We start from the raw sequence: 13,462 nt of genomic DNA, 5'->3' as shown, positions 1-13,462 counted from the left end.
CAATAATCATTAATTCTTCTTCATGACTTCCTAATGAGTGTTTTATTTACAGCATTAATGGAACAGAGTCAGTGGCTTCGTGACTGAGCTGCAGCTTCTGTAATGGTACGTTCCCACTGCCTGAATTACAGGTTCCATTAGAATAAAAAACTAAGGTTTACTGAGACTGATGTAGAAGGACATGAATGAATGAAACCAGAGACAACAGCTCTGGACCAAAACAAACAAACAAAAAATTAGGACACAGTTTCATCTTTTATACTCAATTTTAATTTATAATGCAGGTGAGCCGGTTCTGATATAAAAAAGCTGAGTGACAGAGAAATGCTGCCCAGCAACATTCAGAGCAAAGCAAAACAGCACAACCATCACGTCTGCTTCCTGATCTGCTCAGTTAAGACCAGAAGATCTGATTTTATGAGTGCACTAAACTTTCACCCCCACCATTCATGCAAACACTTCCCTAACAAACATGCTTCTGTTGGAATAAAAGTGTAGAAAGATGGAAAATACAAACAAAAAAAAGAGACAAAGGTAAAGGCTGTGCTCAACGAGACTCCCGTCCCCACAGCGCCAATCAAAATATGTTACACCAATAAAGAGAACTGGAACTTTCAGCTCCAACCGCAACTAGCTGAAGTGATTCAGGTCAAACATGATTTGATTTCATTTCCACTGCTCAAGTCTGATAAAACGTGGGAAAATACACGTGCATGATGGAAAAACTGCAAAATATCAACAATTTGCAGAAACTAAACTTCACACCACCTGGATAAAAAACACATTCTGAAGGTTTTTGTTTAAAACTCGCTGAACTTTCTGGACGAATCTGTGCAGAAAAATGTAAAAATCAAAGTCTACAGGACACATTAGGAGAACCTTGTGGGAATGTTGGCTTGAGCAGCTCAGAAGCAACAACATTCCTGCAGAGGCGAAGCTCCTGACAGACAAACCCTGTGGAAAAACACTCCACGCCCACACAAAGCTCATATAATTATAAAGTCTGACAGCAGTGCGCGGTGGCCCCGCCCCTCTCTGCGGCGTGCCTGCGGGGCACGGGCCTGTCCCGATCTGCTCACACCTCATTAGCTGGCGGCTAATCAGCTGGTCCGGGTTAAAAGTGGGTTTAATTAAATCTGCGGCTCGCCTGAAGAGTCTGAGGTGTCTGGGTCCGCCCAGCGGCAAACACACAAACACACCTGTCTGGACAGGCCACTCCGACAGGTGGCGGGAGGGGGTTCGTCTTGCGCACACCTCCACCTTTACATAGTTTCAACACAACAACATGGTCTTGCTGTCATATCAGCAGCAGGATCGATGCCCCGCCTTCCTGTCAACGCCCCGATTGAAGCCTCAAATCTTCAGCGTGAAACTAAAAGAAAACACGCTGATAATTTCCAAAAATAAACACATACGATTTTTACACTCTGACACTGCTGGAGGCCCCGTGATTGTCAATACTGCCAAATAAACAAGTGGTTTTATTTTTACCTAAACATGTCCTATTAACAGGTTTAAGTCCATCTGTTCACAGTCCAAACTTGTGATTTTCTGAAGTGGCGTGAAATGAGTTTAGAGGTTTATTTTCTCATTTAACACCAATCAGCTGTGACGTGTATTAAAAATGTGCACAAAGCCAATGATTGCATTTCCAGTGAAATTAGCACTTTGTTCTGTTTTGTCGGGGCCGAGCGCTGCAGGCTTCAGCCGTTTAAGGCTTGGGCAGCCACTAATATGGCAGGAGACCAACGTTTAACATGCACCGCCTCCGCAGGAAAGACTCAGACCTCAAAATTAAAAGTGTGCAACACAAACATGTTAATAAAACCACCCAGTAAAGGATAAATGTGTGTGTGTGTGTGTGTGTATAACCCTAACCCTCCCTCTGTTTTCACTCAGTAGAGTCAGATATAAACTTTTTTCTATTTCTGATCTTAAACAACACGAGTCATGAAAAAACAAAAAACCCCACACACATACAAACAGAACTGTGCTTAAAACATCAACATGTAGTGAATGTACTTAACAATAAAAACACTTTTTTTGTTTTACAAACTCTTTGTAGAAGAACAGAAGAAAATACACATCCTGAAAAAGGGAATTTTAGCATTTACAAGTCCATCCTGCGGCTGCGGAGCGCTCAGCGATGGCCACGGACGTCTTCATCAGACTGAACCGGGGGTTTTCCGCCACCAGGAAGAGGAAATGCAGGAAATGTGTGGTGATTTTTTTTGTTGTTGTTCCAGAGAATCCTAACAGACGACGACTCAGTTTATACGAGTTCAAATCGCATCATGTTCCCCCAAATCAATGAGTCAATCAGAGGAGCGATGACACAGCTGGAGGCTTTCAGCCAAACATCACAGCTTTCAATTTTAAAAGTCACACTTCAGTGGATTTTTTAAAAATTTTAAAAGTTATTTCCAGAAAACATGTTTAAGCTTTTTCTTCTAAAACGATTCCAGATGTGTTAAAACTCTGAGCTGTTCTGGGTAGACAGTGGGAACACTGGCGGTTATTTTGGCGAACTGGATGATGATGGTGGTGAATTATTAAAAGGTTAAATAATAACTGATAATCACAAAAAAAAAATAAAAAGCCATGAAGAAGAAGTGGGGCCTCATTCCCAAAGGGAGAAGCTTCCATAAAAGCTGCAGATATTCAACATCCTGGTGGTTACCCTCCTCACTGCCCGTTGGTGGAGGTACTGTTGGGGGCGGGACTGGAACCCTCTGCGCCTGCGGGCGGCTGGACGTTGTCGGCCAGGTTGTGAGCGTGCTCCAGGAAGAGGTCTTTGAGCACGCTCAGCTCTTTGCTCAGCAGTTTGATCTTTGCCTCGAGCCGCTCGTTCTCCTCCTTCAGCTCGTTGACACGCTGCTGCGTGTCCATCGCCTTCTGCTTGCTGCGCATGCGGCTCTTCTTCACTGCCAGGTTGTTGCGTTCGCGCCGCTGGCGGTACTCCTCGCTCTCCTTGTCTGCAGGGGGTTTCTTCATCTTGCTGGGTGCGAGGACTTTGCCACCTCCGGTTGAAGGGTTTGCTGGGACGAGTTGCGGGACCTGCTGCAGTCCGGCTACGGCTGCCGGCAGGGACGAAGAAGCGGCGTGGGCCTGGCTCTGGATGACGCTCACGCCGTTGTGGTCAGTTGCAGTTAGTTTCGGCTGCGACGGCCGGCTCATTTGGATGTGCTGCCAACGGGTGCTGATCTTTGACCAGAGTCTCCTCAGGTGTAGAGCTGAATAGAAGACTGGAAGGAAAGAAGAAGGTCCTGCAGATGGACAGAGCCTGGAGGGCAAGACAGACCAGATTAATTGAGCAGATCACACAGAATCAAAGCAAACACTAAGCTGTAGACTAGCCACGGACAACACCACACATGTAAGAAGACAAAGAAATCAGAGACAGCTGTGTGCAGATGTTTCTGTCCACGCGTTTGGAGTGGAGGCCTCACCTGAACCACAGTACGTCCCTTTCACTGACTTTATTTGGTATTTTAATAAGTACTGGTCAATTTTTATCATCTACATGAAAGAACAACACCATCTGATTCGTTAGGGTTAGGGTACCTAATCTCAGAGGTTCCGGTCTTTGCTGGCTTCCTGCGCGTTGACAGGAAGTGAAAAGCGTCCTGGTGGTCTTTGATATCATACAGCTGCATCTCGAGACTTGTGCGCATCATTTTGATCTGTTATTTATTTCTCCACTCTTCTTCCTCTATGCAGTGAACCTCCCTGTCGATCTCTCACTGTTCAAGCCCACTTTTTAACCAAATCAACCTTCTACCTGAGCCTAACACATCACCCACCTGCAAGCATGTCTGTGCTGGTTGAATATCCCATATCAATTCACTATCCAGACGCCTATGCAAATGGCACAAAGGCGGTACTATGGATTCTGCTTTGGCTTTGGGTGGATGCAGGCTCTGGTCCTGCTAAATATGAGCTGCACAGCGCAAACACTGAACATTTGTCAGACTTGACAGCTTTTTGATTTCACTCTGCAGCTCTGCGCCAGAAATGTTCAGGAATTTTTTTTAATTTTTGCAACAAAAGGACTGACAAGCCATTTTAATGTGTTTCTATCATTTCTGGAAGGTGGAGGTCAATCAGCCAAAGTTCCAGCTCTGAACATCATTTCCTCACTTTCCCTTTCGCTGAAACGTTATACTCGGATTATGCAGAGTTTGGTCCAGTTAGGAGGCTTCATCATCACCATCCTCCTCCTCCATCACTGCGATACGATAATTGTTCGGATTGTTATTCCGCACGGCCAATTAATAGCGCCGCTCTGATTGGCTGGTGCGTTGCTATGCAGCCAGTCAGCTGTGCGCAGCGGAAAGCGCTCCGGGTGAAACAGCGGAGAGGTTGCCTGTTGTTGCATCATCACGAGCGGCTCTCTTTTTTGTGTGAAGACAGGGGAACTCCAGAGTCATGCGGGGCTATACACAAAACCACCGCTTTCTGGTGACTTTACCGACGTGTGACAAATATGAAATCACACGAAACAGACCGAAACAGGCGGACTTATCCGAAACACGTCGCTTTAAAGTACCTAAACTTTAATTTTCGAACACTTTGACAACTTTCTGTTCACTCGAAGCGACCAACAGGCGACTCGCCGCCTCGCTACTGACTGTCGAGCTTTCCCGCTCTGAGACAGGCGTCGATTTAAGCCGATTTGGCCCGAAACACAACAGCTTTCTTTTAACGTACGCGAACACTGCCTGTTTAGCCGGGCGCATAGCCAGCTAGCGAGTTAGCTCCTGTCGCTAACAGCCATCAGCTCACTGCCAGCTTCGCTGTTTCGGACCTACAGAGAAATAAAACTACGATTTTACCTTCACTGGGAGGCGGCGGGCTCAACCGTCCGTCAAAAGATGAAAAAGTTCCCCTAGAAAACCGAAGTTTAATCCCGTCCGTATGAGCTCGGACTGTTTTTGTTTGTAACATGGAGAGCGACCGATTGCGAAATCTCTTTTACCATGTACGGCAATGTCCAGGATCAACTAATCACAGGCGAGTAGGTGGCAGCGAGTTGGGGTGCTTGGCCAATCACCGATGAGTGTGCGGCGGAGTGATGCAATGCTCTTTGTGATTGATTCGTGTTTGGACCAATGAGACGCTGCTATCTTCTCTCAGCGTTGTTTATGTAACCGAGGCTGGTCAGATGAGTTGAAACACGTATGACTTCATCTCTGAATGATGAGACTCTCTCTCAAAACGGCAGTACCTTCAGTATCGACGCTCCCGCTTCCTTCAGTCACTATAATAACTACTGACATCCGCGTGTACGAAGAAACCACTTCAAACACCTGGTGAACATTCACAGGTGAGACAAGCACTTAATGAAACCGCGGTCCTACCAGGAACACACAAAAAACAATGTAATTACTGTTTTATTAATAATAATCATGACCAGAGAATATAAATGAAGGGATGTATAGACAAAGACCCTGAGCTGTCAGAGGTCACCTGGATCTGACCTGGATCCAAACAAACAAAAACGAAAGATCAACTTCAAAAGGTAAAAAAAAGACACAAAAGAAACAAAATATTTAAAATGTGGGTGATAAAAGTGATGAAAAGAAGTTACAAACAGACAAAAATGTATCCTGACAGCACTTTAATCTCAGGCTGCGAGCTTACATGTGGTTTCTAGAGTTTCCAAAAGTGGAATGGGAGGCAGAGCCTACAGCTTCAGGCCTCTTCTGTGGAACATGTGCTCAAGTTTGGATTCAGGAGACAGACTTTTAAGATGAGACTTCACACTTTCCTTTTTTAAAGTTTATAGTCAGATCAGCTGACCCTGACCATCCCTTATCCTGCTATAGGCTCAGGCTGCCCAGGGATTTCACATGATAACATGACTGTGTAGTTATAGGTTTGTGCACAGATTTCCCCCCCTATTATTTTACCTTTCTGCTCCACTATGATGGAGTTTAAATCAATCAAGATGAGACTGCAGTGCAACTTTCAGCTTTCATTCAAAGGGTTTAACAAAACTTTTGCATCGACTGTCTAGACATTACAGCCATTTTAATACATAACCTCCCATTTTCAGAGGCTCCTAAGTGTAAATATAAGGATTGATTTTAATAACTGGACATAAATCCTTTGCACCCAGTGGCTACCTAAAGTCTAGAAACAACGCCACAGTTCATCCGGCTGCTTGTACTGGCAGCAACGTCATGAATAAACACCCAGGCCATCATTCTTAAACAACCATCATCTGTCCCAAGATCTTTTTCAGGCTCTTTTAGATGTTTACTGACAGTCTGACCTGTTGTAAACTCTCTATATTTCCATTCACAAATGCATCATTTCATTATGTTCAGAAAAACTATATTCATCCCCAAGGGGCAATTAAGAAGGTATTTTCTTAATAATGGAAATAATTCTGCCATCATGCGCTGTAGGTGTTTTCTATGCTCTTTCAGGTCTGTTGGTGTTGCTGAGCTGGTCAGTGCATTCTTTTTTTAAACAATGCACCAGATTTTTGATTTGGCCAATACCAAAGTCTTTGCTGTTTATTTGGGCTTTTCAGCCGAACGATGGCCTCCCTCACTTGAACTGAGATGCCACATTGAGACGTCCAGCTATCAAATGCAATTTCAACTCTTGGACTTAACAACAGATTTCATATCTGACTATTTCACACGACATAAGATGACAACAGGCCTCATATGACCATGAAGCAGCTTGTCAGTCAATTGTCCTGTGAAAGTTAGTACTGTGCATAAAATGGCTGTAATTCCAGTACAGTTAGTTCAGTGCTTTTGTTAAATCCCCCCAAATTAAAGCTGAAAGTCTGCGCTTCATTCAAATCTTGATTTTTTTTAATTCACTGTTGTGGTGTACAGAGGTAAACAACAGCCCCTGTAAACAGTCACAGTCCAACATCTTTTGGACTTAACTGCATAAATGAAATTGAGCTGGACTGAAAGCAGCCACAAAGAGACACAAAACATGAGGTTTGGTAATAGTGATGCCTGGTCACGTGACCAAACATTACATTGCTCTACTAGGCGCTGCATCCAAACTATGCTGATGTCTGCAAATGTGCTGTGAATGTTGGCCAGCTGTCCATGTGGAATTCGAAGCTGTCACTCATGACTCCAGTGCAGTGTTTGCTTTTTTTGGTAAACTGCTTTTTCAGGTCTGATTGGTTAATGTCAACTTAAATTCAAATCACATTGCTTCTGGAAACAATGTTGTTGTTGTTGTTTTGTTTTTTACTGTCCAACCACACTGTTGCTGCAGAAAATGTGTACAGGACCACTAATGCTGCAACACTGACTCAACACTTTAAGTCCGAGATAACACTGGGGACAATGATGTGATGTCATCGAGGTCAGGGCTCTCGGCTCAACAGAGATTCACCAGTGCTGTTAAAATGAAAGTAAAGTCACTGACAACAAATGAAGGCTGAATGCAGTATTAGGAATGTGATCGAAGTGTGATCGAAGAGGTCAAAGGTCCACGTGCCGGCCTGATCTGAGGTACCCTCGCATCGTGCTGACAGCTGAACTGCAGTGAAGCAAACAAAAGCTCTTCAAATATTTGTCTGAGCGATTTTGTGTATTCTAGTTTGTGTTTAACATGCTGACTTTGAAGTTTAGGAACATTACACTTATTTTTTCCAGTTTTAAACTTTTTTAATTATTATGTTGTTTCCTTAAAAACACGTGTTCCTCCAGATCACTTCAATGATCCCTGGTACTTCCTTCTGAAAGCCACTGGCCTGAAGAGCTTCCCAGTGCAACAGAAAATGCTGTTCACATTTTCCCAGCTGAGTCCGTCAACACTAGTTTTAAAAGTCAGGCCCCGAGGACCACTAATGCTTCCTCAAGGTTCATTAAAAATTCCTCAAATGGGGCAGAAAAAGGACAGAAAGTGGCGCTGGGTCTGTCAGAAAGAAGCAGATTATTGTTTTCAAATGGAGGTCAAGCAAAAACCTGTAAAAATATATATGGAATAAAAATACAAAATAAACAAGCAGCTTGAAATCGCTCCCAACACGAAGATCTCTCCGTTTGCTGCTCATAGAGGGCGCTGCAGTCCAGCTCTTCAGTCCGCCGTCCCTGCCCCCACTGCTCCGCGCTCCGCGCTGCTCACCCGTCCTCATCCAAGAAGATTCCCCAAGTCACATCTAACATTGTAAGCAAGTCATAATAAATTTGCCTCAGTGTTGGATCTTCCTAACTTAGAATTTGGAAATAAAAATACATTACAATAAGGAAAAAGGTTCTTTCTTGCAGGGACTTGACGGTATATATTCATATTATAACTAAGTAATGACAGGTTTTTCCATCAGTGCGCATTCTATTTAACATCAGACGTGTTCTAAGTCCAGAAGATGTTCTCGACTTTTATAACTTGCACATAAAGTCTGTGCGTCCTGCTCTGATAGGTGCCGCTCCCTCCTTTCACAGAGATAAAGTCTGCCAGTGTAGACTGTCCGGGGATTAAAGAAAAGTGCCCAACAGAATGCAGTTCTTTTAAAACAGGTTTTCGTGCTGCTCGCGTTAAGCGCTGAACGCCAGCGCGCTCGGTGTAGAAGAGCTTCTGAAATCCAGAGCAGTCATTGACTTTTGTAAATATTTGTTTTTGTAAACATATATATATATATATGATGTGACTTTGGCAGACCGACTCTAACAGCTCCGGGTGGTTTCAGTGCGTCTTCTGCAGCCTGAGCTTTGGCGCTGATGTGTGAGCAGAGCGCGCAGAGAGGAGCGCAGGACGCGGTGTGTGATAAAAGTTTGAGTCGAGTTTGACTCTGAAGCGTTCCCGTGCAGATAGCTGGCAAGACTGAGGGCTGTGTGTGCGCGCGCGCGGGCACGTGTGCCCGCCCACTCCCTCTCTGTATATAACAGCAGTTTGACAGCTCGGAGTTTACTGAGCAGGGGGAATCAGCCCAGCAGAGTAAATCCTGAAGCTGCTTCATTCCGCTTCTTTCCGCGTACAAACGGAGCCACTGCAACGGTCACAGTCTCTCCGAGCTTTGGGTCAGCGCATGCTTGCAGCTGTGTAACCCCCTCTCACCGTATTACCCGACTTTGTGCAACCTGGATTCCCGGAGCTCATCGCCATGCTTGCCCGGGTTTAGATTCTCAATGGAGCTCTCTAACCTATACGAGGTCGCACCTCGGCCCCTGATGAACAACCTGAACCAGCAGCCCTCCTCCGGCTACAGAGACCCGGCAGATCTTGGCGGTGAGATCGGAGACAACGAGACCTCCATCGACCTGAGCGCCTACATCGACCCATCAGCGTTCAACGACGACTTCCTGGCTGACCTGTTCCACCACAGCTCCCGACAGGACAAGCTCAAAATGATGAACGGGGAGTACGACCCGGTGACTTGCGGCCCGGGGCCCCAGCAGCTCTACATGTCCAACTACATGGAGTCTAAGATGGAGCCGCTTTACGAGCACAACCCTCCACGCCTCCGACCGGTGGCTATCAAGCAGGAGCCCCGGGACGACGAGGACATGAACCCGGGCATGCCCCCCACCTACCACCACCCGCACCCGCACCCCCAGCAGTACTCCCAGCAGCAGCAGATGCCGCACCTCCAGTACCAGATTGCGCACTGCGCACAGACCACCATGCACCTCCAGCCAGGGCACCCTACACCTCCGCCGACCCCAGTGCCCAGCCCGCACCAGCACCAACACTCGCACCCGCACTCGCAGCAGGGCGGCATGAAGCTCCTAGAGCAGCAGAGGGGAGGCGGCAAATCCAAGAAGCACGTTGACAAGAACAGCCCGGAATACCGGCTGAGGCGCGAGCGCAACAACGTGGCCGTGCGCAAGAGCAGGGACAAGGCCAAGATGCGCAACATGGAGACGCAGCACAAGGTGGTGGAGCTGACCGCCGACAACGAGAGACTGAGGCGCAGGGTGGAGCACCTGACCCGCGAGCTGGACACGTTACGGGGCATCTTCAGACAGCTGCCGGACGGTTCCTTCAAACCCATGGGAAGCTGAGAGCCTCCCGAGCCGGACCGGGAGCAGACTGGACATGGACTGGTACACTGCTGGATTTATACACACAGCTGGTTCCGTTCGTCCGGACGGACTGAAAGCGGTGAGGAGACTGAGGCAGCTGAGCTGTTCACTGCTAAAACACCCGACTGAACGGAGTCCTCGCGATCACACTTTCTCCTCAGACTAGAAAAAATAGCTCCAAAGTTTCTGTGTGAAAACGAAAACCAAAGTGCAGACAGGCTGTACGCAGAAAACAAACTTGAAGCCACTTTGGTTTTTCTTGTTTCAGGAATTTCCGGAAGATGCTTCAAAAAACAGGACTGATAAACTTTTACTGGAAACAGGTGAATTAATCTCACCATCATCTCACTGACTGAGCTCTTCGGAGAAAGACTTGCGCTCACCTTCAGGAGAAAGAGTGACTCGTTCAGTCGGTATATTTTGTTTTTGTTTTGTTGTTGGTTTATTTTTTTTTTTGCAGTGTTCATGTGCCTTTTAAAACTTTTTGTGCAAAAGCCGATAAGCTCGTCCCCCCCTGCAGATCCACACAACAGAGGACTGGCTGTTTTTGTGCCTTACCCCCGTACAGACTGAGAGACTCGACCCCACATATCAGTGCAGCTAAGGTAGGGCACGGCGGTGACGAGCCCGGACCAGCCTGTTGTGCACGTAGTTCCTGAATTATTTTGGTTTGTTTTATACAAAGTTACCGTCTCTATCAGCTGATGAACTTGTCTTAGAGCTATGAAACTCAACCTGTATGTATGTTTATTTCCATGATATAACTGCATGGATTTGTGCTCATTTTCTCCTGTTTGTTCTTTGAGGAGGCGTGCGGGGTGTTGGCAGGTTTGTGTGTTCTAATAATCTGATCACGTGATGCAACCCCCCCCCCCCCCCCCCCGTGAGATAATAAAAGAAATCTGAAATGTTTTCTTTTTAAAAAGTAAAGTATTTAAGATTTTTGTTCACTGACACACTGTCAACCACAATACTGAAAGCTTGTACCTCCACTCTTAAGAAGTGTATTAATTAAGACTAAACGAATACCTAAAAAAGGCCCAAATACATTTTTTCTTAGCTTCCTAATACTCAAGAAGGTGTGGAGATACAAGTCCCCCCCCCCCCCCTGTTGATTTAAGCCAAAGTAAAATACAAACTAGGAAAAAAAAGAAAGAAGAAAAAAGACTGGAATTGAAACTGTGGTACCTGCTGTCTAGGGGGAAACCATGTATCTGCAGGAGAAGCCTGATGGCAGCTGGTTCAATGGGATTCTGCAGAAACGTGGTTCCTCTGAAGACACTGAAGCAGCTCTCTGTATGCACTATTTGTCGAAGCACAGCTTTGTTGTCTCACACATGATGGGTACTGATCTGAGCAGAAAAAAAACACGCCTGGCTCTGTGCACATACCTGTTTTTATGTGTTTGTTCATTGTGAGAAAGATAAAAAATAAATAAATGTGAACAGGGTTTCTATGCAACATGGTAGTTATCTTCTTCCTCTTCCCCGCTGTTGAATCATAGCTCATGCAGCAGTGCCTTCTGCTCCTCTGAGTTGACCTTTGACCTTTAGCTGGTCTTTTGAGAAAGATTTTAAGACATTTGTGTCAGTCAGGAAGAAGGAAGCACTTTTTTTTTTTTTACAAACTCTGATGTTAAACCAACATTTGTTTCAAATTGTACGTCTCAATTGTAAAGTAAGCATATATATAAATATATATGAATAAATATATATATAAAATACCAAAAAATCTGAAATATTATAATAAAAGAAGCTCGTTTTATCAGATTCCGTTTGTGCGTTTGGATTTATTTCTCCATTTACTTCTCTTGTTCCTGCATCAAGTTCATTGTATCTCTTCGATTTCTTGCAGTCCATAGGGGGCGCTCAGCCAGAAATGCTTCATATCAGGTTTCATTCTTCAGCATGAATAATGGTAAAGGTACAGTCTGCAGCGCTGCGACTTCTACAGTGACGTCTGGCTGTCATAAAAGTGAAGAAAATCATCGGAAAATCAGAATTTTTCTGACAGCTTTGGTTCCTGTTTTTTTTCTCTGCATGTAGGTCTCACATGCAAACACACGATTAGTAATTTATATGATGTACAGAAAGATAGACGGTCAGAAAAATCTCCACCTCGAGCCGCTGCAGCGGTAAAATGCACATCTCATATTCTCTGCACATATTTTAGTTGCATTCAGGAGAGACGGTCACAGCCCGGACTGTTAAATTACTGCATCAAAGACCTCATTGTGCAGAAAAACATTCTCTGGCATTACAGCAGCATTAATATGTATTTTGCATTTTAGTGGTGAATGTGTTGAAAGTTGTACTTTAATATCACTGAATAGAATAGAATAGAATAGAATTCAACTTTATTGTCATTGCACATGCACAGGTACAGGGCAACGAAATGCAGTTTGCATCCATCCAGAAGTGCTTTAGTGATATAGATATATTACAATATATATTAGCAATAATATAGATATGTAAGTATATTACAGAAATGGGTCTATTATGTTATAATGTACACGGTATGAAGTATGTTGTGAATATTCTATAACTATAAGTATGTACAGGCTGTAGTGAGTACAAGCTATGTACAGGATATGGACAGGATATAAATATGAAAAACTATACAGAATATGAAATAAATAACTTTACAGGAATCTGAGATATACAGCTATACAGAAATGGGAACTATGCAAGTTATAAACAGTTGTAGGGTTAAAAATTATCGTATGTACAGAATGATTGTTTACACAGGGCTATACAGTAGTGCAGTTAAGGTAAGTGAGGGTGTGGATAATTTCTACAGAGGCTATATAAAGTGCTAGTGGTTGTGAGTGGTGGTTCACTCCATGTTATTATTGTGTGTTTGAGGGTACAGTTGTCCATTGTGTGTGTGTGTGTATGTTCAGTCCATGAGTTAACGTGGGTCAGATGTCAGGAGGCAGAGTTCAGGAGTCTGACAGTTGTGGGGAAGAAGCTGTTCCGGTACCTGGTGGTCTTAGTCCGGAGGCTCCTGTAGCGCCTCCCAGAGGGCAGGAGGGTGAAGAGTCCATGTGATGGGTGACTGGGGTCTCTGATGATTTTCCCAGCCCTTTTCAGACACCGCTTCCTGTAGATGTCTTTTATGGCAGGAAGTGGTGCTCCGGCGATGCGCTGGGCAGTTTTCACGACCCTCTGCAACGCCTTCCGGTCCGAGGCAGAGCAGTTCCCGTACCAGACTGTTATACAGTTGGTCAGGATGCTCTCGATGGTGCAGCGATAGAAGTTCACCAGGATGTCTGAGGACAGGTGGTTCTTCCTCAGAGTCCTCAAGAAGAAGAGGCGCTGGTGAGCCTTCTTGACCAGCTTGGAGCAGTTGGTCGTCCAGGTGAGATCCTCGGAGATGTGGACTCCCAGGAACTTGAAGCTGCTCACACGCTCCACAGCCGTCCCCTTAATGTGGATGGGTGGATGTGGGTC

At 45.1% G+C, this 13,462-nt stretch overlaps 2 protein-coding genes across 2 annotated transcripts; one reads left to right on the top strand and one right to left on the bottom strand.

Annotated features, from left to right (window-relative positions):
- Nucleotides 1-259: 259 nt before the first annotated feature.
- Nucleotides 260-4,967, bottom strand: cebpg (CCAAT enhancer binding protein gamma). The gene is made up of 2 exons (XM_085351296.1): nucleotides 4,836-4,967; nucleotides 260-3,283 (listed from the first exon to the last, which is right to left on the bottom strand). Exon 2 carries the CDS (start codon nucleotides 3,175-3,177, stop codon nucleotides 2,686-2,688), a length of 492 nt encoding a protein of 163 aa, XP_085207422.1. The 5' UTR covers nucleotides 3,178-3,283; nucleotides 4,836-4,967; the 3' UTR covers nucleotides 260-2,685.
- Nucleotides 4,968-8,952: 3,985 nt separating this feature from the next.
- On the top strand, nucleotides 8,953-11,760 carry cebpa (CCAAT enhancer binding protein alpha). Its single transcript, XM_085351282.1, has one exon. The coding sequence runs from the start codon at nucleotides 9,114-9,116 to the stop codon at nucleotides 9,987-9,989; it is 876 nt and encodes a 291-aa protein (XP_085207408.1). The 5' UTR covers nucleotides 8,953-9,113; the 3' UTR covers nucleotides 9,990-11,760.
- The last annotated feature ends 1,702 nt before the right edge of the window (nucleotides 11,761-13,462 follow it).

Source organism: Diplotaxodon limnothrissa, linkage group LG1 (assembly GCF_057381915.1).
Source record: "Diplotaxodon limnothrissa isolate DT_005_m linkage group LG1, D_limnothrissa_male_GT1.1, whole genome shotgun sequence".
Classification (NCBI taxonomy): Eukaryota; Metazoa; Chordata; class Actinopteri; order Cichliformes; family Cichlidae; genus Diplotaxodon; species Diplotaxodon limnothrissa.
The sequence above is the reverse complement of the archived record's forward strand: the minus strand, read 5'-3'. Positions and strand labels throughout refer to the sequence as shown.

What these genes read in the sequence shown, in the direction of transcription:
- cebpa (XM_085351282.1), top strand. Translation starts at nt 9,114, where the DNA reads ATGGAGCTCTCTAACCTATACGAGGTCGCACCTCGGCCCCTGATGAAC.
- cebpg (XM_085351296.1), bottom strand. Translation starts at nt 3,177, where the DNA reads ATGAGCCGGCCGTCGCAGCCGAAACTAACTGCAACTGACCACAACGGC.